Genomic DNA, 22,841 nt, shown 5'->3' with positions numbered 1-22,841 from the left:
TTTCTTCAGTCATAGAGTAGTCAAGTCGTGGAATAGTCTAGAAAGTGAAGTAGTGGAGGCGGGAACCATACATAGTTTTAAGGTGAGGTATGATAAAGCTCATGTAGCAGGGAGAGAGAGGACCTAGTAGCAATCAGTGAAGAGGCGGGGCCAGGAGCTATGACTCGACCCCTGCAACCACAAATAGGTGAGTACAAATAGGTGAGTACACACACACCTAAGAACAGCGTTCCGATACCTTACTAAGGAATCGTTCAAGACACTGTACACCGTGTATGTCAGGCCCATATTGGAGTATGCAGCACCTGTTTGGAACCCACACTTGACCAATCACATCAAGAAAATAGAGAAAGTGCACAGGTTTGCGACAAGGTTAGTTCCAGAGCTAAGGGGAATAGAGGACAGGAGGGTTAGGGGAGACATGATAACAACATACAAAATACTGTGTGGAATAGACAAGGTGGAAAGAGACAGGATGTTCCAGAGAGGGGACACAGAAACAAGGGGTCACAATTGGAAGTTGAAGACTCAGATGAGTCAAAGGGATGTTAGGAAGTATTTCTTCAGTCATAGAGTTGTCAGGAAGTGGAACAGCCTAGAAAGTGAGGTAGTGGAGGTAGGAACTATACATAGCTTTAAGATGAGGTATGATAAAGCTCATGGTGCAGAGAGAGAAAGAACCTAGTAGCGTTCAGTGAAGAGGTGGGGCCAGGAGCTGAGTCTTGACCCCTGCAACCACAATTAGGTTAGTACACACACCCACACACACACACACACAGAGGAAGGGGAGGAGGTCACAAAAAATGACTGCAAAGTATTTGAGGAGCTCAACAGGAGATTCAAAGAAGTGTTCACAGAGGAGACAGAAGGGCTTCCAGAAAGGCAGAGAGGTGGGGTACACTATCAAGTGTTGGACACAATAAATACAACTGAGGAAGAAGTGAAGAGGCTGCTCAGCGAGCTTGATATCTCAAAGGCAATGGGACCAGATAATATCTCTCCATGGGTCCTGAGAGAGGGAGCAGAGGCACTATGTGTACCACTAACAACAATCTTCAACACATCTATCAAAACAGGGCGATTACCTGAAGTATGGAAGACAGCAAATGTAGCCCCAATTTTTAAAAAAGGAGATAGACACGAAGCATTAAATTACAGACAAGTGTCACTGACATGTAAAGTATGCATGGTCATGGTGAGGATTATCAGGAGAAGAGTGGTGGAGCACTAGAAAGGAATAAACTTATCAATGACAGCCAGCATGGTTTCAGGGATGGGAAATCCTGTCACAAACCTATTGGAGTTCTATGACAGGGTGACGGCAATAAGACAAGAGAGAGAGAGGGGTGGGGAGATCGCGTTTTCTTGGACTGTAAGAAGGCGTTTGATACAGTTCCACACAAGAGATTAGTGCAAAAGCTGGAGGACCAAGCAGGGATTTCAGGAAAGGAACTACAATGGATCAGGGAATACCTGTCAGGAAGACAACAGCGAGTCATGGTACTTGATGAGGTGCCAGAGTGGGCACCTGTAATGAGTGGGGTGCCACAGGTGTCAGTCCTAAGACTGGTACTGTTTCTTGTATATTTGTGAATGACATGACGGAAAGAATAAACTCCGAAGTGTCCCTGTTTGCAGATGATGTGAAGTTGATGAGAAGAATTCAATCAAAGGAGGCCCAGGCAGAACTACAGAGGGTTCTGGACAGGCTGCAGGACTGGTCCTGCAACTAGCACCTGGAGTTCAACCCCACCAAGTGCAAAGTCATGAAGACTGGGGAGGGGCAAAGATGACCACAGACGGAGTACAGTCTAGGGGGCCAGAGACTACAAATCTCACTCAAGGAAAAGTATCTTGGGGTGATCTCATATAACACTGGGCACATCTCCTGAGGTGCACATCAACCAAATAACTGCGGCAGCATACGGGTGATTGGCAACAGCATTCCGACATCTTAATAAGGAGTCATTCAGGACCCTGTACCTGTGTACATTAGGCCTATACTGGAGTATGCAGTGCCAGTTTGGAACCCTCACCTAGCCAAGTATGTAAGGAAACTAGAGAAAGTGCAAAGGTTTCCAACAAGACTAGTCCCTGAGCTAAGTGGCATGTCCTACGGGGAGAGGTTAAGGGAAATCAACCTGACGACACTGGAAGACAGAAGAGATGGGGGATATGATAACAACATATAAAATACTGAGAGGAATAGACAAGGTGGACAGAGACAGGATATTCCAGAGATGGGGCACAGCAACAAGGGGTCACAGATGGGGACTCAGATGAACCACAGGGATGTCAGGAAGTATTTCTTCAGTCACATAGTTGTCAGGAAGTGGAATAGTCTGAGAAGTGATGTAGTAGAGGCAGGATCTATACATAGTTTAAAGGAGAGGTATGATAAAGCTCACGGAGAGGGTAGAGTGACTGAGTAGCGGCTAGTGAAGAGGCAGGGGCCAGGAGCTGAGACTTGACCCCTGCAACCACAACTAGGTGAATACACACATACACAGTGTAATGTGAAGGTAATAGCAGCCAAATGCTTTCCAGCAGATTTTTGGCCATAACAGTTTGAACTACACAATACAGTGGACTCCCGCTTAACGGCTGGTTCAGTTATCGGCCAACTCGGTTATCGGCCAGTTTTTCGGCGCCCGGTTATCGGCCGTTAATTCGGTTATCAGTCATTTGGGAGGTATCCATCCACCAGCTGGGGCCGCTTGCGATTCAGTTTGGCTTTGTCTCTGGGCGAGTGAGGAAGCTTCTGCTCATTTCATTAATCCATCTATTATATCTTCTTCAAAATTTTGTAAGAAACATGTTATATAGCATATAAACATGCAATGTTTATTATATGCAATGTATATTTAATAATCGCTCTTTGCCACATTAAATGTCTTATTTTACGTTAATACAGACATTTTCATTAATCCATCTATGATATTTTCTTCAAAATTATGTAAGAAACACGTTACATAGCATATAAACATGCAATGTTTATTATATGCGATGTATATTTAACCCTTTCAGGGTCCGTGCCGTAGATCTACAGCTATACGTTGAGGGTCCAAACCATAGATCTACGCCATGAGCTCAGCTCACTCTGATAAACTAAGAGCGGTAAATTTGGGCCTAGATATGAGAGAATACATCTATGTGGTATGTGTGCACCACATAAAACAAATCCTGCAGCACACAGTGCATAATGAGAGAAAAAACTGAAAAAGTAATTTTCGATTAAAACAACGACTTTGCAGTATTTTTTCGTATGTTTTTTATAGTTATATTTGCAATTTCTTGGTCTCATTTGATAGAATGGAAGATATATTACAGAAATAGAGATCATTTTGATTGGTTTTAGTAATGGAAATGGGTTGAAACTGAGCTCAAAATAGAAGAAATGTTAAATTTTTGCCGATGTTCAAGAGTAAACAAATGATCCCACATGTCTCATACACGCCAGCTGGTGGGTCTAATATATGTTCACAAATGTGGTGATATTATTTATACAATTATTACAGTACTGCATAACAGTAAATCTTCTATTTTTTAGTTTAAATAAAAATTCATTATGTGTATAAAAAATCAAAATGGAATTCATTTGTAAAGCCTCAAAATGTAACTAATGAACAGAGGAAATGTTAGTTTAGTTCCAGGAATGCCTGCATTGTTTATTCTGGACCCTATTTTGAAATTAGAATATTTTGAACTTTGCATTAAATTGGCCAAATTACCAATTTCTGATCACTTTATTTTGTAGTTGAAACAGTTAACTTGGCGATTTCTTGTGCTCAATCGATAGAATAGAAGTAATACTAGTGAAATAGCTAAGAATTTGGTCGACTGGAATAATATAATTGGTCTAAAATAGGAGTCAAAGTTGGCAAAATCGCAGATGCATAAATATCGCTGACACATCAAAATTCACGAGAGCATTATTTCATCAAATTTCCATCAAATTTCGTACTTTTTGTTTTATTACCTTCAGAAAAAGGTTCTCTACCATTTCATAAGAAAAAATAACAAAATTATTTTTTTAAAATTCTTTGACACTGGTGCACACTGAAATTTGGCCTCTGGACCCTGAAAGGGTTAATAATCACTCTTTGGCACATTAGATGTCTTATTTTACATTAATATAGACATTATCATTAATCCATCTATGATATTTTCTTCAAAATTATATAAGAAACACGTTACATATCATGTAGCATATAAACATAGCATATAAACATGCAATGTTTATATGTTATTGAGTGGAGAGTGGGATGGAGAGTAAACATTACATTTTCTCTGATGCAGCGTTAGAGAAAACTGTGAATCTGGCGACTGGTGCAGTAACTGCCCTTCATATGCATTTGTTTACAATTCTTGGCATGAATTATTCATTACTTATCTCTTTGTTTATGATGGCATCTAAAGGTAGTTGTTAGAAACGAGTAAACTCAGTGAACATGGTAATAATATGGCTGTGTAGTGTAATAATATGGCTATGTATTATAATATAGCTGTGTAGTGTAGCTGGGGGGGGGGCTACATACGTGTACTGTACCTACATCTACCGCTACCTACACTGACTTCCTACAAATAAATACTACTCACCTCTTGCCCTACATTAAGACTACAAATATTTTAAGGCTAGTAATGAATGTACTGTTGCAGTAAATGACAGATTAAAGAGGTGTGTGCAATGTGGACTAGGGTGCAAGCTTTCGTAAACACCACCCTGACCAAGCTGAAACAAGCCATATCTGCAACATGTTCAGTAACAAAACCCTGTCCCACTTCAGGGAAATCTTAGACAGATGCCAGAAACAGATTTCTATGGACAGATTTGTTGTGAGACAGAGGTTCAGTGACTCTCAAGCTGGTCCTAGTAGCATTAAAAGACAAAGAAGGGAAGTAACCCCAGAGAAGGCTTTGCTACGTAAAGTCTTTATGGAGGGGGATTCCCCTTCCAAACACTAACTCCTCTCTCTTTCCTCTTCCCTGTCTTCTAGAAGTCAGAATTAGCCTTCAATAAAGGTATGTAAAACTTACATAACTGTTAAAAAAATTATTTTTTTTTGTGAATATTTTTGTCTAGAACGGATTAATTGTATTTACATTAATTCTTATGGGAAATATTAATTCGGTTTTCGGCCATTTCAGTTATCGGCTGACCTTATGGAATGGATTACAGCCGATACCCGAGGGTCCACTGTACAGTGGACCCCCGCCTTACAATATAATTTCATTCCAGAAGTATGTTCAGGTGCCGTTACCGAACGAATTTGTTCCCATAAGGAATATTGTGAATTAGATTAGTCCGTTTCAGACCCCCAAAAATACACGTACAAAAGCACTTACATAAATACACTTACATAATTGGTCGCATTGGAAGCTGATCATAAGGCGGGGTTCCACTGTATTAAGTTTGTTTTTCTGCTCCGGTCTTCTAACACTATGATGTTACAATTATTTCAAGGTGTAATATTCCTCAAAACATGGAAATAAATCACACTGACTGAATGTATCAGGTTATCCTAGGTTAAATCTACAAGTGTGATTTTTGGCTGAATTCCACTGTTACTGTATTGAAACTGTAATAAATTTAAATGGAATTAGGCATCTTCTTGCCAGTTGTACACTGTTTGCTGGGTCCTAGAGGTGGGAAATACAGTGCCTGCATTCTGAAGGAGGGGAGGGGGTGTACAGTCCTGGAAGTGGAAAGTACAGCATCTGCACTTTGAAAGAGGGGTAAGAATTTTGCAGTTCTGGAGGTGGGATGTACAGTGTCCGCACGCTGAATGAGGGGTGAGGATGTTACAGTTCAGAGGGCCATATTAAATGCAATGTCAGCATTCTTCTGGCAAGAGAGAATGATGGTGAATGTGTTCCCTCATGTGTCAATGTCCTGCCCAAGTTATACAACAAATTAAAAATAGACAAAGTAACAATGCCATAGAATATAACTTACTTTCAGTATCAAATGAAACTCTTGCAGCCTGAAGCCTGCTAGGAGGACTTAAAAGAGCATCAGGTGAAGAGAGACTCACTTTGCTGGTCTGGCAACCGAAATCCATCTGCCGTAACTGGGCAGTGTCGTCAGCATGGGGCTGAGGTCTGTTGAAGTATTAAATAAAATGTCTACAGTTTTTAATGCTGTTTGTACATTTATAGACAAACTGTTCTTGCTTAACCTTATACCGAATATATTACAGGCATACCTCGATAATACGGAGCTCGCTTTAGAGCATATTGCTTATATGGTGCTTTTCAATTACATATTTATGTTCATTACTTTTGGTGTTTACCTTGCTCTTTAAACAGTGTTTGGCAGTTCTCCCCCCAAAATTTATTTATTATTTTTACTTTTGCATCTTTTTTAGGCATAGTGCTATTCTGCAGATAATAAATGATAGTGTAAACATACTTTTAGGCTTTTATATACACTGGCAAGTGAAAAAATGCTGTGATTCATTTTAAGATGATATTCACCCTATGGTGGCACTCTGAAACCTAACCCACAGTATTAGTGACTTTCTTTTTTTTTTTAACAAGTCGGCCATCTCCCACCGAGGCAGGGTGACCCAAAAAGAAAGAAAATCCCCAAAAAGAAAATACTTTCATCATCATTCAACACTTTCACCTCACTCACACATAATCACTGTTTTTGCAGAGGTGCTCAGAACACAACAGTTTAGAAGCATATACATATAAAGATACACAACATATCCCTCCCAACTGCTAATATCCCAAACCCCTCCTTTAAAGTGCAGGTATTGTACTTCCCATTTCCAGGACTCAAGTCTGGCTATATAAAAATATCCGGTTATTTTTCTTCTTATTGTTTTCAGTAATCATTACAGGAAAAGAGTTTACTAGCCCATTGTTCCCGGCATTTTAGTTGACTTTTACAACACGCATGGCTTACGGAGGAAAGATTCTTATTCCACTTCCCCATGGATATAAAAGGAAAAGTAATAAGAACAAGAACTATTAAGATAAAATCAAAGAAAACTCAGATGAGTGTGTATTAGTGAGGTATGCCTGTTATTTTATCTATAATATATGTAGGACCCAACACAATATATATCTGCTACAGTTATACATCAAGAATAAAATTAGAAAAAATTAATACAGTAATCCCTAATTAATTTAAACTTTGAACTAATGCACCAAATTATATTTCTTATTAGTTCTGAAAATGGTAATTGATGTAAAGGGTGTACCCAACCTTACTTAATATACTTCTTCTTTCAACAAACCAGCCATATCCCACCAAGGCAGGATGGCCCAAAAAGAAAAACAAAAGTTTCTCTTTTTAAATTTAATACTTATACAGGAGAAGGGATTACTAGCCCCTTGCTCCTGGCATTTTAGTCGCCTCTTACAACACGCATGGCTTACGGAGGAAGAATTCTGTTCCATTTCCCCATGGAGATAAGAGGAAATTAACAAGAACAATTATTATTAAGAAAATGGAAGAAAACCCAGAGGGGTGTGTATATACATGCTTGTACATGTATATGTAGTGTGACCTAAGTGTAAGTATAAGTAGCAAGACATACCTGAAACCTGCATGTTTATGAGACAGAAAAATGGACGCCTGCAATCCTACCATCATGTAAACAATTACAAGATTCCATTTTACATTCACTTGGCAAGACGGTAGTACCTCCCTGGGCGGTCGATGTCTGCCAACCTACTACCTAAGGCTCACTTAATATATGATAGTGTAAACATGTTATCAGGCTTTTATATGCATTTGAAAGTTTCACTTTGCAGCAGTAGCCCAGAATTTAACCTGCTGTAGAAGTGACGCCCTCCTTTAGAGAAGTAGCCCAAAACCCGACCTGTTGTACAAGCAGGGCCCGCCTGTACTTTATTTTAACCTGGATTGCTTACCTGACAATGAGAAACTGGTTTTTGATGGCAAGAGGTGGTACCAGCGATGATAAATGTCTCCTCCTTATTTGAGTTTTATCTTGCACTACATAATATAGTGAGCCCTCTTGCTTAAGATGATGACCACTCACACTCAAACGTCCGAACTCCTGCCAAGACAGATAATTTGTTCTCAAGGATTAAATCTGTTTTACATCTCAGTGGGGCACTCCCAAAAACTATCATGGCAATGCTAATACTTTTCTTTAACACATCAGCCGTCTCCCACTAAGGCAGGGTGACCAAAAAAATAAAAAAAAGTAAAACAAATGTTCTTCTTACTTTTACATTTAGTAATTAATACAGGAGAAGGGGTTGCTAGCCATTTGCTTTCGTCATTTTGGTCGCCTCTTAACCCTTAAACTGTCCAAACGTAGATATACATTCACTTGCGTAGCGCTCCGAACGTAGATCTACATTTTTTTTACATGCTTTCTTATGGAGAAAATCAAGGTCAGAGCGCATGCAAACGTAGATCTACGTTAGGACAGTTTAAGGGTTAAGGACTCGCATAGCTTATGGAGGATTCTTTTCCACTAATATTTATTCTGTCATCATATATAAACTAACAAAGGGGCTAGTAACTCCCATCTCCTGTACAAATTACTAAATTTAAAAAAAACTTTCATTTTTCAAAAGAAAAACTTTCATTTGTCTTTTTAGGTCAACTTTCCTCAGTGGGACATAGTTGAAAAAAAAAATATGTGTATAAACTAACAATCGGAGTTATCCACCCTTTCCTTAGAGTTAGTCTGATTACCTCCCATTTACCAAGGCACTGCATGATTCATTTGGGTTTAGCACACCTACATGAAATAAATGAAATAAACAATGAATAAACTGACAGACCATGTGTTTTATTTGTTTAGTTAGCCTTTTCACTGTTGAGATCCCTGCTCGCAAACATGTTCTCAGTGTTGAAGAATTTTCCAAAAAGAAAAAAAAAAAAAAAAAAAAAAAAATTCTTTTGAAATTATAATATTTTCCCGACAGTAATGAAATCAAATGTAAGAAATTTGATGGAAAACTTATGGAATTACAAACTCGCAAAGTTAGCAGTCTCAGCGATATTTACGCATCAGTGATTTTGCCCACTTTGAGCTCTATTTTCGGCCAATTTCATTGTTCTAGTTGACCAAACTCATAGTTATGTTGCTAAAACTCCCTTTGTTCTATCGAGTGAGTACAAGAAACTGCTCATTTACCTATTTCAACTACCCAATAAAGTGCTCAGAAATTGGCAATTTGGCCAATTTCATACAAAGTTCAAGGCCAATTTCAATTTTTTTTTTTTTTATTAGCACACTGGCCGATTCCCACCAAGGCAGGGTGGCCCGAAAAAGAAAAACTTTCACCATCATTCACTCTATCACTGTCTTGCCAGAAGGGTGCTTTACACTACAGCTTTTAAACTGCAACATTAACACCCCTCCTTCAGAGTGCAGGCACTGTACTTCCCATCTCCAGTCCAGCCTGCCAGTTTCCCTGAATTCCTTCATAAATATTACTTTGCTCACACTCCAGCAGCATGTCAAGTATTAAAAACCATTTGTCTCCATTCACTCCTATCAAACACGCTCACGCATGCCTGCTGGAAGTCCAAGCCCCTCGCACACAAAACCTCCTTTACCCCCTCCCTCCAAGTTTTCCTAGGCCGACCCCTACCCCGCCTTCCTTCCACTACACACTGATACACTCTTGAAGTCATTCTGCTTAGCTCCATTCTCTCTACATGTCCGAACCACCTCAACAACCCTTACTCAGCCCACTGGACAACAGTTTTGGCAATCCCACACCTCCTCCTAACTTCCAAACTACGAATTCTCTGCATTATATTCATGCCACACACTGCCCTCAGACATGACATCTCCACCGCCTCCAGCCTTCTCCTCGCTGCAACATTCATCACCCATGCTTCACAACCATATAAGAGCGTTGGTAAAACTATACTCTCATACATTCCCCTCTTTGCCTCCAAGGACAAAGTTCTTTGTCTCCACAGACTCCTAAGTGCACCGCTCACCCTTTTCCCCTCATCAATTCTATGATTCACCTCATCTTTCATAGACCCATCCGCTGACACATCCACTCCCAAATATCTGAATACATTCACCTCCTCTATACTCTCTCCCTCCAATCTGATATCCAATCTTTCATCACCTAATCTTTTTGTTATCCTCATAACCTTACTCTTTCCTGTATTCACTTTTAATTTTCTTCTTTTACATCCCTACCAAATTCATCCACCAACCTCTGCAACTTCTCTTCAGAATCTCCCCAGAGCATAGTGTCATCAGCAAAGAGCAACTGTGACAACTCCTACTTTATGTGTGATTCTTTATCTTTTAACTCCATGCCTCTTGCCAAGACCCTCGCACTTGCTTCTCTTACAATCCCATCTATAAATATATTAAACAACCACGGTGACATCACACATCCTTGTCTAAGGCCTACTTTTACTGGGAAATAATCTCCCTCTCTCCTACATACTCTAACTTGAGCCTCACTATCCTCATAAAAAACTCTTCACTGCTTTCAGTAACCTACCTCCTATACCATACACCTGCAACATCTGCCACATTGCCCCCCTATCCACCCTGTCATACGCCTTTTCCAAATCCATAAATGCCACAAAAACCTCTTTAGCCTTATCTAAATACTGTTCACTTATATGTTTCACTGTAAACACCTGGTCCGCACACCCCCTACTATTCCTAAAGCCTCCTTGTTCATCTGCTATCCTATTCTCCGTCTTACTCTTAATTCTTTCAATAATAACTCTACCATACACTTTACCAGGTATACTCAACAGACTTTTTTTTTTTTTTTTTTTTTTTCAACAAGTCGGCCGTCTCCCACCGAGGCAGGGTGACCCAAAAAAAGAAAGAAAATCCCCAAAAAGAAAATACTTTCATCATCATTCAACACTTTCACCACACTCACACATTATCACTGCTTTTGCAGAGGTGCTCAGAATATAACAGTTTAGAAGCATATACGTATAGAGATACACAACATATCCCTCCAAACTGCCAATATCCCAAACCCCTCCTTTAAAGTGCAGGCATTGTACTTCCCATTTCCAGGACTCAAGTCCGACTATATGAAAATAACCGGTTTCCCTAAATCCCTTCACTAAATATTACCCTGCTCACACTCCAACAGATCGTCAGGTCCCAAGTATCATTCGTCTCCATTCACTCCTATCTAACACGCTCATGCATGCTAGCTGGAAGTCCAAGCCCCTCACCCACAAAACCTCCTTTACCCCCTCTTTCCAACCCATTCGAGGACGACCCCTACCCCTCTTTCCTTCCCCTATAGATTTATATGCTTTCCATGTCATTCTACTTTGATCCATTCTCTCTAAATGACCAAACCACCTCAACAACCCCTCTTCTGCCCTCTGACTAATGCTTTTATTAACTCCACACCTTCCCCAAATTTCCACACTCCGAATTTTCTGCATAATATTTACACCACACATTGCCCTTAGACAGGACATCTCCACTGCCTCCAACCGTCTCCTCGCTGCTGCTTTTACCACCCAAGCTTCACATCCATATAAGAGTGTTGGTACTACTATACTTTCATACATTCCCTTCTTTGCCTCCATAGATAACGTTTTTTGACTCCACATATACCTCAACGCACCACTCACCTTTTTTCCCTCATCAATTCTATGATTAACCTCATCCTTCATAAATCCATCCGCCGACACGTCAACTCCCAAGTATCTGAAAACATTCACTTCTTCCATACTCCTCCTCCCCAATTTGATATCCAATTTTTCTTTCTCTAAATCATTTGATACCCTCATCACCTTACTCTTTTCTATGTTCACTTTCAACTTTCTACCTTTACACACATTCTCAAACTCATCCACTAACCTTTGCAATTTTTCTTTAGAATCTCCCATAAGCACAGTATCATCAGCAAAAAGTAACTGTGTCAATTCCCATTTTGAATTTGATTCCCCATAATTTAATCCCACCCCTCTCCCGAACACCCTAGCATTTACTTCTTTTACAACCCCATCTATAAATATATTAAACAACCATGGTGACATTACACATCCCTGTCTAAGACCTACTTTTACCGGGAAGTATTCTCCCTCTCTTCTACACGCCCTAACCTGAGCCTCACTATCCTCATAAAAGCTCTTTACAGCATTTAGTAACTTACCACCTATTCCATATACTTGCAACATCTGCCACATTGCTCCTCTATCCACTCTATCATATGCCTTTTCTAAATCCATAAATGCAATAAAAACTTCCCTACCTTTATCTATATACTGTTCACATATATGCTTCAATGTAAACACTTGATCTACACATCCCCTACCCACTCTGAAACCTCCTTGCTCGTCCGCAATTCTACATTCTGTCTTACCTCTAATTCTTTCAATTATAACCCTACCGTATACTTTTCCTGGTATACTCAGTAAACTTATTCCTCTATAATTTTTACAATCTCTTTTGTCCCCTTTCCCTTTATATAAAGGGACTATACATGCTCTCCGCCAATCCCTAGGTACCTTCCCCTCTTTCATACATTTATTAAACAAAAGTACCAACCACTCCAACACTATATCCCCCCCTGCTTTTAACATTTCTGTCATGATCCCATCAGTTCCAGCTGCTTTACCCCCTTTCATTCTACGTAATGCCTCACGTACCTCCACCACACTTACATTCTGCTCTTCTTCACTCCTAAAAGATGGTATACCTCCCTGGCCAGTGCATGAAATTACCGTCCTTCTCCTCCTTCTCCTCCTTCTCCTTCTCCTCCTCCTCCTTCTCCTCCTCCTCCTTCTCCTCCTCCTCCTTCTCCTCCTCCTCCTTCTCCTCCTCCTCCTTCTCCTCCTTCTCCTTCTCCTCCTTCTCCTTCTCCTCCTTCTCCTTCTCCTCCTTCTCCTTCTCCTCCTTCTCCTTCTCCTCCTTCTCCTCCTTCTCCTTCTCCTCCTTCTCCTCCTTCTTCTCCTTCTCCTCCTTCTCCTTCTCCTTCTCCTTCTTATTCTTCTCCTCCTTTTCCTCCTTCTCCTTCTTCTCCTCCTCCTCCTTCTTCTCCTGCTCCTCCTTCTTCTTCCTCTCATTCTTCTCCTTCTCCTTCTTCTCCTCATTCTCCTTCTTCCTCTCCTTCTTCTCCTTCTTCTTCTCCTTCATCCTCTCCTTTTCCTCCTTCTCCTTCTTCTTCTTCTCCTCCTTCTTCCTTCTGCTCCTTCTCCTCCTTCTCCTCCTTCTCCTCCTTGATTTGAAGCTGCCTCCCTTTCTTCCTTAACAGACTTATCCCCCTATAATTTTTGCACTCTCTTTTGTCCCCTTTGCCAATCCCTAGGTACCTTACCCTCTTCCATACATTTATTAAATAATAACACCAACCACTCCAAAACTATATCCCCACCTGCTTTTAAAATTTCTATCTTTATCCCATCAATCCCAGCTGCCTTACCCCCTTTCATTTTACCTACTGCCTCACGAACTTCCCCCACACTCACAACTGACTCTTCCTCACTCCTACAAGATGTTATTCCTCCTTGCCCTATACATGAAATCACAGCTTCCCTATCTTCATCAACATTTAACAATTCCTCAAAATATTCCCTCCATCTTCCCAGTACCTCTAACTCTCCATTTAATAACTCTCCTCTCCTATTTTTAACTGTTCTCTAGGCTTCCTTAACTTGTTAATCTCACTCCAAAACTTTTTCTTATTTTCAACAAAATTTGTTGATAACATCTCACCCACTCTCTCATTTGCTCTTTTTTTACATTGCTTCACCAGTCTCTTAACCTCTCTCTTTTTCTCCATATACTCTTTCCTCCTTGCATCACTTCTACTTTGTAAAAACTTCTCATATGCTAACTTTTTCTCCCTTACTACTCTCTTTACATCATCATTCCACCAATCGCTTCTCTTCCCTCCCGCACCCACTTTCCTGTAACCACAAACTTCAATTTCAAAATAGGGTCCAGAATTAACAGTGCAAACATTCCTAGCACTAAAATAACATTTTCTCTGTTCCTTAGTCATGTCTCCAGGACCCTCTTATATTATGCTTGCTTTTCATTTTGAATTTTTATTCACACAAAAAAAAATAGAAGATTTACTGTTATGCAGGCTATTGCATTATTATAAAATGGTATAAGTAATATCAGTGCATTTGTGTAAGCATATTAGACCCACCAGTTGACATGTATTGGACAAGTGACATGATATGTTTACTCTTGAGCATCAGCAAAAATCGAACATTTCTGCTACTTTGAGCTCAATTTCAAGGTACTTTTATTACGTAAACCATTGAAAATCATTTTTATTTCTGTAATATATCTTCCATTCTATTAAATGAGACCAAGAAAATGAGAATAAAACCATAAATACCCTACGAAAATATACTACAAAGTCGCTATTTTCAACCAAAAAGTCGCATTTTTTTCATTATGCACTGCATGCTGCAGGATTTTCTTCATACTGAGCACAATGATGACTCAGACCATTCTCTCATATGTAGGCCTACCAGCTATGTCCCGCAAGATTGGAAGCCACTAGAATTTTGGCATAGTATGTATTACGGGATAGACGCTGGCTTGCAAGCCGTAATATTACAGGGCCAAAAGTGAAAGGGTTAAAAGCTGAGTCAGTATTCTATATGGAGATTATTTATCACAATGACAAAGTCTGTTCTCAAAATGCTGAGGAATCCACAAATCATTGGAAGCAGACAAAACTTACACATATTACTGAAGTGTATTAGTGCTGGTAAAATTACTGACATTATGTTAAGTAAAAGGACACAAGTGCAACTGTGACATTTTACTGTGGCAATGTTTCACTCTCCAGGAGCTTTGTCAAGCAATAATGGCTTGACAAAGCTCCTGGAGAGTGAAATGTTGCCCCAATAAAATGTCACATTAGTTGCACTTGTGTCCTTTTACTTAACATTACTGAAGTGTGAAGTATCCAAAAAGTTGTGCATGTTAGTGGCTGTCTTTGTACTTAACAATACTTTATTACTTGTAAACTACATTTTGCATACCACAGAAAAAATAAACTAATTCCTACAAATTATTTTTGAACATACTTGCATAAATTTGTCTCTGCTTTGTTCCATGCCACAGACAAAGTTGAGGGGGATGGACTCAGAGATACAGTTGCGAGCTTGTCGTGAACTCTCCACATGGGTGGCGACCATATCCAGTGTCTGCTCAGTTAAAGGATACATGTGTAGCATGGCCGATGATATTTCATCACGTAAAAGCCACTTTATCTGAAATGCAATAAAACCATTATTTTTTGTTTTAGCAAACCGGCCGTCTCCCACCAAGGCAGGGTGACCCAAACAAAGAGAAAACACTTTCACCAACATTCACTCTATCACTGTCTTGCCAGAGGGGTGCTGATACTGCATTTCAAAATTTCAAATAACCCCACCCCTCCTTCAGAGTGCAGGCACTGTGCAAAATTATTATTCTAATTCTTTCTTTCAACACACCGGCCGTATCCCACCAAGGCAGGGTGGCCCAAAAAGAAAAACGAAAGTTTCTCTTAAATTTAGTAATTTACACGGGAGAAGGGGTTACTAGCCCCTTGTTCCCGGCAGTCGCCTCTTACAACACACATATCTTACGGAGGAAGAATTCTGTTCCACTTCCCCATGGAGATAAGAGGAAATAAACAAGAACAAGAACTAGAAAGAAAATAGAAGAATACCTAGAGGGGTGTGTAAATATATGCTTGTACGTGTATGTGTAGTGTGACCTAAGTGCAAGTAGAAGTAGCAAGACGTACCTGAAATCTTGCATGTTTATGAGACAGACAAAAGACACCAGCAATCCTACCATCATGTAAAACAATTACAGGTTTTCGTTGTACACTCACTTGGCAGGACGGTAGTACCTCCCTGGGCGGTTGCTGTTTACCAACCTACTACCTAGGTATTATTATTATTATTATTATTAATGCACTGGCTATCTCCTACCAAGGTAGGGTGACCCAAAAAAAGAAGAAATATTTCCACCATCATTCACTCTATCACCATCTTGCCAGAGGCATGCAGAAACTACAATTTAGATGCCCCTCCAAACTGCACTATCTCCACCCCTCCTTTAGAGTGCAGGCACTCTGAAGGATGGGTAGAGATAGCCAGGAACTGGTTAACCAGACTCAAGTCTGGCTAACCAGTTCCTCTGAATCCCTTCATAAATGTAATCCCTTCACCATATTTATGATGCAAAAACAGGGCAGTTGTTAGTACAAGGTTGGGTGGCTGGTCAACCAGGCTGTTGGTACTAGTAGCCTGCAGAGCTACAACAGCCATAACATTACTGTCATCCAACTCAGCAGACTTACTAACCTCGTCAACAGTAGATACGATGGCTTGATGCTGGTAATTGGGAAGGTGACCAAGTTGGTCTTCATTTTCCAGGTACCTGGACAACAAAACAAACTGTAGAATTAACTCTTATAAAAGTAAGATATACTTCTTGCCATTCCATTCCCTCCCTCTCTCTGTGCATGTGAGAGAATCACTTGCACATGCACGCATGCACACACACACACACACACACACACACACACACACACACACACACACACACACACACACACACACACACACACACACACACATATGCACAAAACAATTTAAGATGTAAATATGATATAATCTACAAAAAATAACTACGTAAATATAACACACTCCTCATCCATTTGCTCTCTCCATTACAAGAAGAATTATAACTGAAATTGCTAAAACAAAGTGAGATTTAACTTACGATTCATCCATATCTGATAATGAAGCACAGGTAGACTCTGATATGGACCTTGCTCGTTTTGGGTGCAATGATGATATAGAGCAAAAGCTGGTCGTGCGAGCCGATCTTGAGTCAGTCATGAACGTGAGCGACTCTCCCGTTGTCTTGGTGGCTAAGGTAGGAGGCAGTGTCATACACAAGACATCCAGTGTCACACTGACCAGGGAAAGATCCACTTCGCTGCCCCTCAGTGAATCCACAATTTCATCTGTTATCATAAAACACAGTTACCAATCAAACAAACTACAGTGGACCCCCGCATAACGATTACCTCCGAATGTGACCAATTATGTAAGTGTATTTATGTAAGTGCGTTTGTACGTGTATGTTTGGGGGTCTGAAATGGACTAATCTACTTCACAATATTTCTTATGGGAACAAATTCGGTCGGTACTGGCACCTAAACATACTTCTGGAGTGAAAAAATATCGTTAACCGGGGGTCCACTGTAATTTCTTTCTGTAGTGTTACAAAACATAGTTTACAGTAGGACTCCCGTATCTGTGGGGGATATGTTCCAAGACTTGCTGCAGATGCCCAAAACTGCAGATAGTAGCGAAACCTACATACAGTTGAACTTCGGCTTATGAGTGCCCCACCATATAAGTTTTTCAGGATATGAGCAGTCACTCGGTCGATTTTTTGTTTCTGGATATGAGCAAAAATTTAGGATGCGAGCTCACCCCTCAAGGGAGGTTCCTTGACGCTGGTGAGGGGCTCTTGATCTAGGGAATTGGATCTGTGCTCCAGTTCCATAAATTAAAAATAATAATAATAATGAGCGAATTGCAGACCACCACCACTAGGTGACACAGCCAACGCCACAACATCAGTTGAGTTGTGCAATGTGTTTATTTCACCGTGGAAGCATTTCTTGTGTTATTATTGCCAAATGTCTTTTTTCTAACTATGGGTTCTAAGAAAGTAAGTGCAAAGGACAGTGCTGAGAAGAAAAAGAGGATGATGTCCATGGCAGCAGGAGCTAGTAGAAAGTAGCCTATCTTCCACTCTCCACCTCCACCAGTATACGTACACTTTATAAAACCACTTTATTTCTTTACATTCTCTATTATGTTTTCATACAATATTTCTTATTTATGAAACTAGTGTAGTTAGCCTCACAAACACTCCATTTTCTCTTATAATAAAAGCATGGGAAGATATAGTCAGAGAAGGAGAGGGAATGAATGCCACTGCCACCACTCACCATATTATGGCCTAGTGTATTCATTCTGGAGTATATATCATGTTTCTATGTTAATTATATTGTTTATTATGTTAATACTTAAATGGTCCAAAAGTATATATACATTCTCTCGCGTAGTGCCCCAAACGTATATATACGTTTTCTTTGTCATTCATTCAACATTGGCACAATAAGCCTGAGTCGCCTAGACATGAGAGAATGGGTGTGCGCACTCACTGTGCGCCATATGAAAAAAACTGGGGACGCCTGGGTACCATATGCTCTTTTTTCCTATTAAAAAAAAAGATTTTTTTTTCTCAAAAGACTCGGGGCGCTACGCGAGAGAACGTATATATACATTTGGACAGTTTAAGGGTTAAATCAGATGAATTGTGACAGATAAATAAGCATTAGAGTTGATATTAGCGCCATACTGAAGTATTTTTGTCCTGTCTCCCAAGAGCAAGAATTCTGCTGGAACGGATTAATGGCATTTCAATTAATTTAAATGAGGAAAATTGACTCAGCATACAAGCAGATCAGGATATGAGCAAGGTTACGGAACGGATTAAACTTGTAAGCCAAGGTTCCACTGTATAAGTAGTTTTTTCTTTACATACATACATACATATGATAAAGGTTAACGATAAATTACGCACAATAATTAGCACTTTTTCACTGATGGGAAACACTTCACGACTTCTCTTAGACTTTGAAGAACTGCCACCATCACTGCTTTTGCACTAGGGAGCCATTATTAAGCAAATTAAGGGTTATTTTCAGGCCAGGGTAAACCGAGGATAACTGAAACCACGGAAACTAGACCCACAGATAAGGCAGTCTACCTTACATGTAATAAAATACTGCCAAGCACAAAAGAAAGTCACTAGAATGAAGAGCATTTCAGGCAGACTAATACTCATGCTTACACACTACTTAAGAACCAGACATAGTTTTTTTAATGTGCAAAAGGGAGGTAGCTAAGTGAACATTAGTACAATTTCAAGTATGCATTTATACATGGTTTCTTCCAACATCATCCTCTTTAGTATTTCTGGCTAAATCACACACAAATATTTTTTAACATTCCGGCCATCTTCCACCGAGGTTGGGTGACCTGACAAAGAAGAAAACACTTTCACTGTCACTCGTTTAATCACTGCCTTGTCAGAAGGGCACCAACATCAGATAACCCTCCAAACTGCTACATCCTCACTTCTCCTTTGTATGGACTGTTGAAGCCACTGTGTGGCGAAACGTTTCCTCAATAAAGATAGCCAAGAGTTGCACATGTGTCTAATTTATCAACATGTCGGCTCTCTGAACCATTCATCGACAATCCTGTCAGACACTGCAACTTCTTGGGATCTTAATACTTGGGAATTCTTCGCTTGCCTAACCCTTGGGCACAACCTACTTCCACATTGGACATATGTGACACCACCTACGACTGCTGCACCTTTCCTGCCTACTATATAAGCTACTTCGCAGATATGCTGTATTCTACTCAAGATTGAGGGACTGATTACCTCATTCTCCTCCTGTTCTTCCCATTTCTCCTTTGTATGGACTGATGAAGCCACTGTGTGGCGAAACGTTTCCTCAATAAAGATACCCAAGAATTGCATATGTGTCTAATTTATCAACGTGTCGGTTCTCTGAACCATTCGTCTACACCTCCAACCTTTCCTAGGATGACTCCTACCCCTAGTTCCCTCCACCAGATTTATATACCCTACTGGACATCCTATTTTTCTCCATCCTCTTTACATGTCCAAACCACCTCAACAATCCCTCCACAGCCCTCTGCATAATACTTTTGGTGACTCCACACCTAATCTCCAAAGTCCAAATTTTCAGTATAATACTCACACCATACATTCCCCTCACACATGACATCTTTACTGCCTCCAACCTCCTCCTCACTGCAACTGGACATTTCTTATTTTTTTTTTTAAATGTCAACCGTTTCCTACCAAGGCATCGTGACCCAAAAATGTGAGCATTTATTATTTCCCTCTGTACTATGTACAAGTATTTTAAACAGGATGGTCTTAATAGGTCATACTGCCGACATGATATGCAGGACCTTATGCATGTGGGTTGGAACTGGTCCAGCATCTGCAAAATCCATCAGTTCCTAGACTAGTGGTGACCCAACATGTGGGAAGTCCAGTTACATATAGGCTGGAGTAGGCCCATGGCAAGTTGTGGTTCAGCCTAGATTATTATTTTCACTAGTGGTATTGATATTTAGACATACAGAGTCACACAAAATATATTTGTCAAGATGTGCTGCAACTTTTTAGGAAATTAATTCATCATGAATGAATGCATTATACAATAACTTTGTAAAATACTGAATAAAACATCAGCAGGTTAGATCAAAATTTAACTCTACAAAACAAATCAATGTAATGAAAAATAAAGTCTACAATTTTTTCCTCAAAAAATATCATAAACTATTCACTAATATTTACTAATTATAAGACTGAACAAATTTACTAATAAAATTAAAGCACAAATGGAAAAAATTTATTATAGTTTTCAATAATTATCAATAATATGAAAAAAGTTCTTTGGAAAACAATATTTTTATTTTATTATCACACCGGCCGATTCCCACCAAGGCAGGGTGGCCCGAAAAAGAAAAACTTTCACCATCATTCACTCCATCACTGTCTTGCCAGAAGGGTGCTTTACACTACAGTTTTTAAACTGCAACATTAACACCCCTCCTTCAGAGTGCAGGCACTGTACTTCCCATCTCCAGGACTCAAGTCCGGCCTGCCGGTTTCCCTGAATCCCTTCATAAATGTTACTTTGCTCACACTCCAACAGCACGTCAAGTATTAAAAACCATTTGTCTCCATTCACTCCTATCAAACACGCTCACGCATGCCTGCTGGAAGTCCAAGCCCCTCGCACACAAAACCTCCTTTACCCCCTCCCTCCAACCCTTCCTAGGCCGACCCCTACCCCGCCTTCCTTCCACTACAGACTGATACACTCTTGAAGTCATTCTGTTTCGCTCCATTCTCTCTACATGTCCGAACCACCTCAACAACCCTTCCTCAGCCCTCTGGACAACAGTTTTGGTAATCCCGCACCTCCTCCTAACTTCCAAACTACGAATTCTCTGCATTATATTCACACCACACATTGCCCTCAGACATGACATCTCCACTGCCTCCAGCCTTCTCCTCGCTGCAACATTCATCACCCACGCTTCACACCCATATAAGAGCGTTGGTAAAACTATACTCTCATACATTCCCCTCTTTGCCTCCAAGGACAAAGTTCTTTGTCTCCACAGACTCCTAAGTGCACCACTCACTCTTTTTCCCTCATCAATTCTATGATTCACCTCATCTTTCATAGACCCATCCGCTGACACGTCCACTCCCAAATATCTGAATACGTTCACCTCCTCCATACTCTCTCCCTCCAATCTGATATTCAATCTTTCATCACCTAATCTTTTTGTTATCCTCATAACCTTACTCTTTCCTGTATTCACCTTTAATTTTCTTCTTTTGCACACCCTACCAAATTCATCCACCAATCTCTGCAACTTCTCTTCAGAATCTCCCAAGAGCACAGTGTCATCAGCAAAGAGCAGCTGTGACAACTCCCACTTTGTGTGTGATTCTTTATCTTTTAACTCCACGCCTCTTGCCAAGACCCTCGCATTTACTTCTCTTACAACCCCATCTATAAATATATTAAACAACCACGGTGACATCACACATCCTTGTCTAAGGCCTACTTTTACTGGGAAAAAATTTCCCTCTTTCCTACATACTCTAACTTGAGCCTCACTATCCTCGTAAAAACTCTTCACTGCTTTCAGTAACCTACCTCCTACACCATACACTTGCAACATCTGCCACATTGCCCCCCTATCCACCCTGTCATACGCCTTTTCCAAATCCATAAATGCCACAAAGACCTCTTTAGCCTTATCTAAATACTGTTCACTTATATGTTTCACTGTAAACACCTGGTCCACACACCCCCTACCTTTCCTAAAGCCTCCTTGTTCATCTGCTATCCTATTCTCCGTCTTACTCTTAATTCTTTCAATTATAACTCTACCATACACTTTACCAGGTACACTCAACAGACTTATCCCCCTATAATTTTTGCACTCTCTTTTATCCCCTTTGCCTTTATACAAAGGAACTATGCATGCTCTCTGCCAATCCCTAGGTACCTTACCCTCTTCCATACATTTATTAAATAATTGCACCAACCACTCCAAAACTACATCCCCACCTGCTTTTAACATTTCTATCTTTATCCCATCAATCCCGGCTGCCTTACCCCCTTTCATTTTACCTACTGCCTCACGAACTTCCCCCACACTCACAACTGGCTCTTCCTCACTCCTACAAGATGTTATTCCTCCTTGCCCTATACACGAAATCACAGCTTCCCTATCTTCATCAACATTTAACAATTCCTCAAAATATTCCTTCCATCTTCCCAATACCTCTAACTCTCCATTTAATAACTCTCCTCTCCTATTTTTAACAGACAAATCCATTTGTTCTCTAGGCTTTCTTAACTTGTTAATCTCACTCCAAAACTTTTTCTTATTTTCAACAAAATTTGTTGATAACATCTCACCCACTCTCTCATTTGCTCTCTTTTTACATTGCTTCACCACTCTCTTAACTTCTCTCTTTTTCTCCATATACTCTTCCCTCCTTGCATCACTTCTACTTTGTAAAAATTTCTCATATGCTAACTTTTTCTCCCTTACTACTCTCTTTACATCATCATTCCACCAATCGCTCCTCTTCCCTCCTGCACCCACTTTCCTGTAACCACAAACTTCTGCTGAACACTCTAACACTACATTTTTAAACCTACCCCATACCTCTTCGACCCCATTGCCTATGCTCTCA

At 40.2% G+C, this 22,841-nt stretch overlaps 1 protein-coding gene across 1 annotated transcript in view; it reads right to left on the bottom strand.

The window, feature by feature from the left end:
- The window catches only part of LOC128699781 (KICSTOR complex protein SZT2), an 807,931-nt gene that overhangs the window by 296,604 nt on the left and 488,486 nt on the right, over positions 1-22,841 (bottom strand). The window contains 5 exon segments of the mRNA XM_070102247.1: positions 5,957-6,102; positions 7,888-8,036; positions 15,011-15,196; positions 16,283-16,358; positions 16,704-16,950. Coding sequence (XP_069958348.1) covers positions 5,957-6,102; positions 7,888-8,036; positions 15,011-15,196; positions 16,283-16,358; positions 16,704-16,950 — 804 coding nt within the window.

Source organism: Cherax quadricarinatus, chromosome 81 (genome assembly GCF_038502225.1).
Source record: "Cherax quadricarinatus isolate ZL_2023a chromosome 81, ASM3850222v1, whole genome shotgun sequence".
NCBI classification, from domain to species: domain Eukaryota; kingdom Metazoa; phylum Arthropoda; class Malacostraca; order Decapoda; family Parastacidae; genus Cherax; species Cherax quadricarinatus.
Note: the sequence above shows the minus strand (reverse complement) of the source record. Positions and strands in the feature narration are given on the sequence as shown.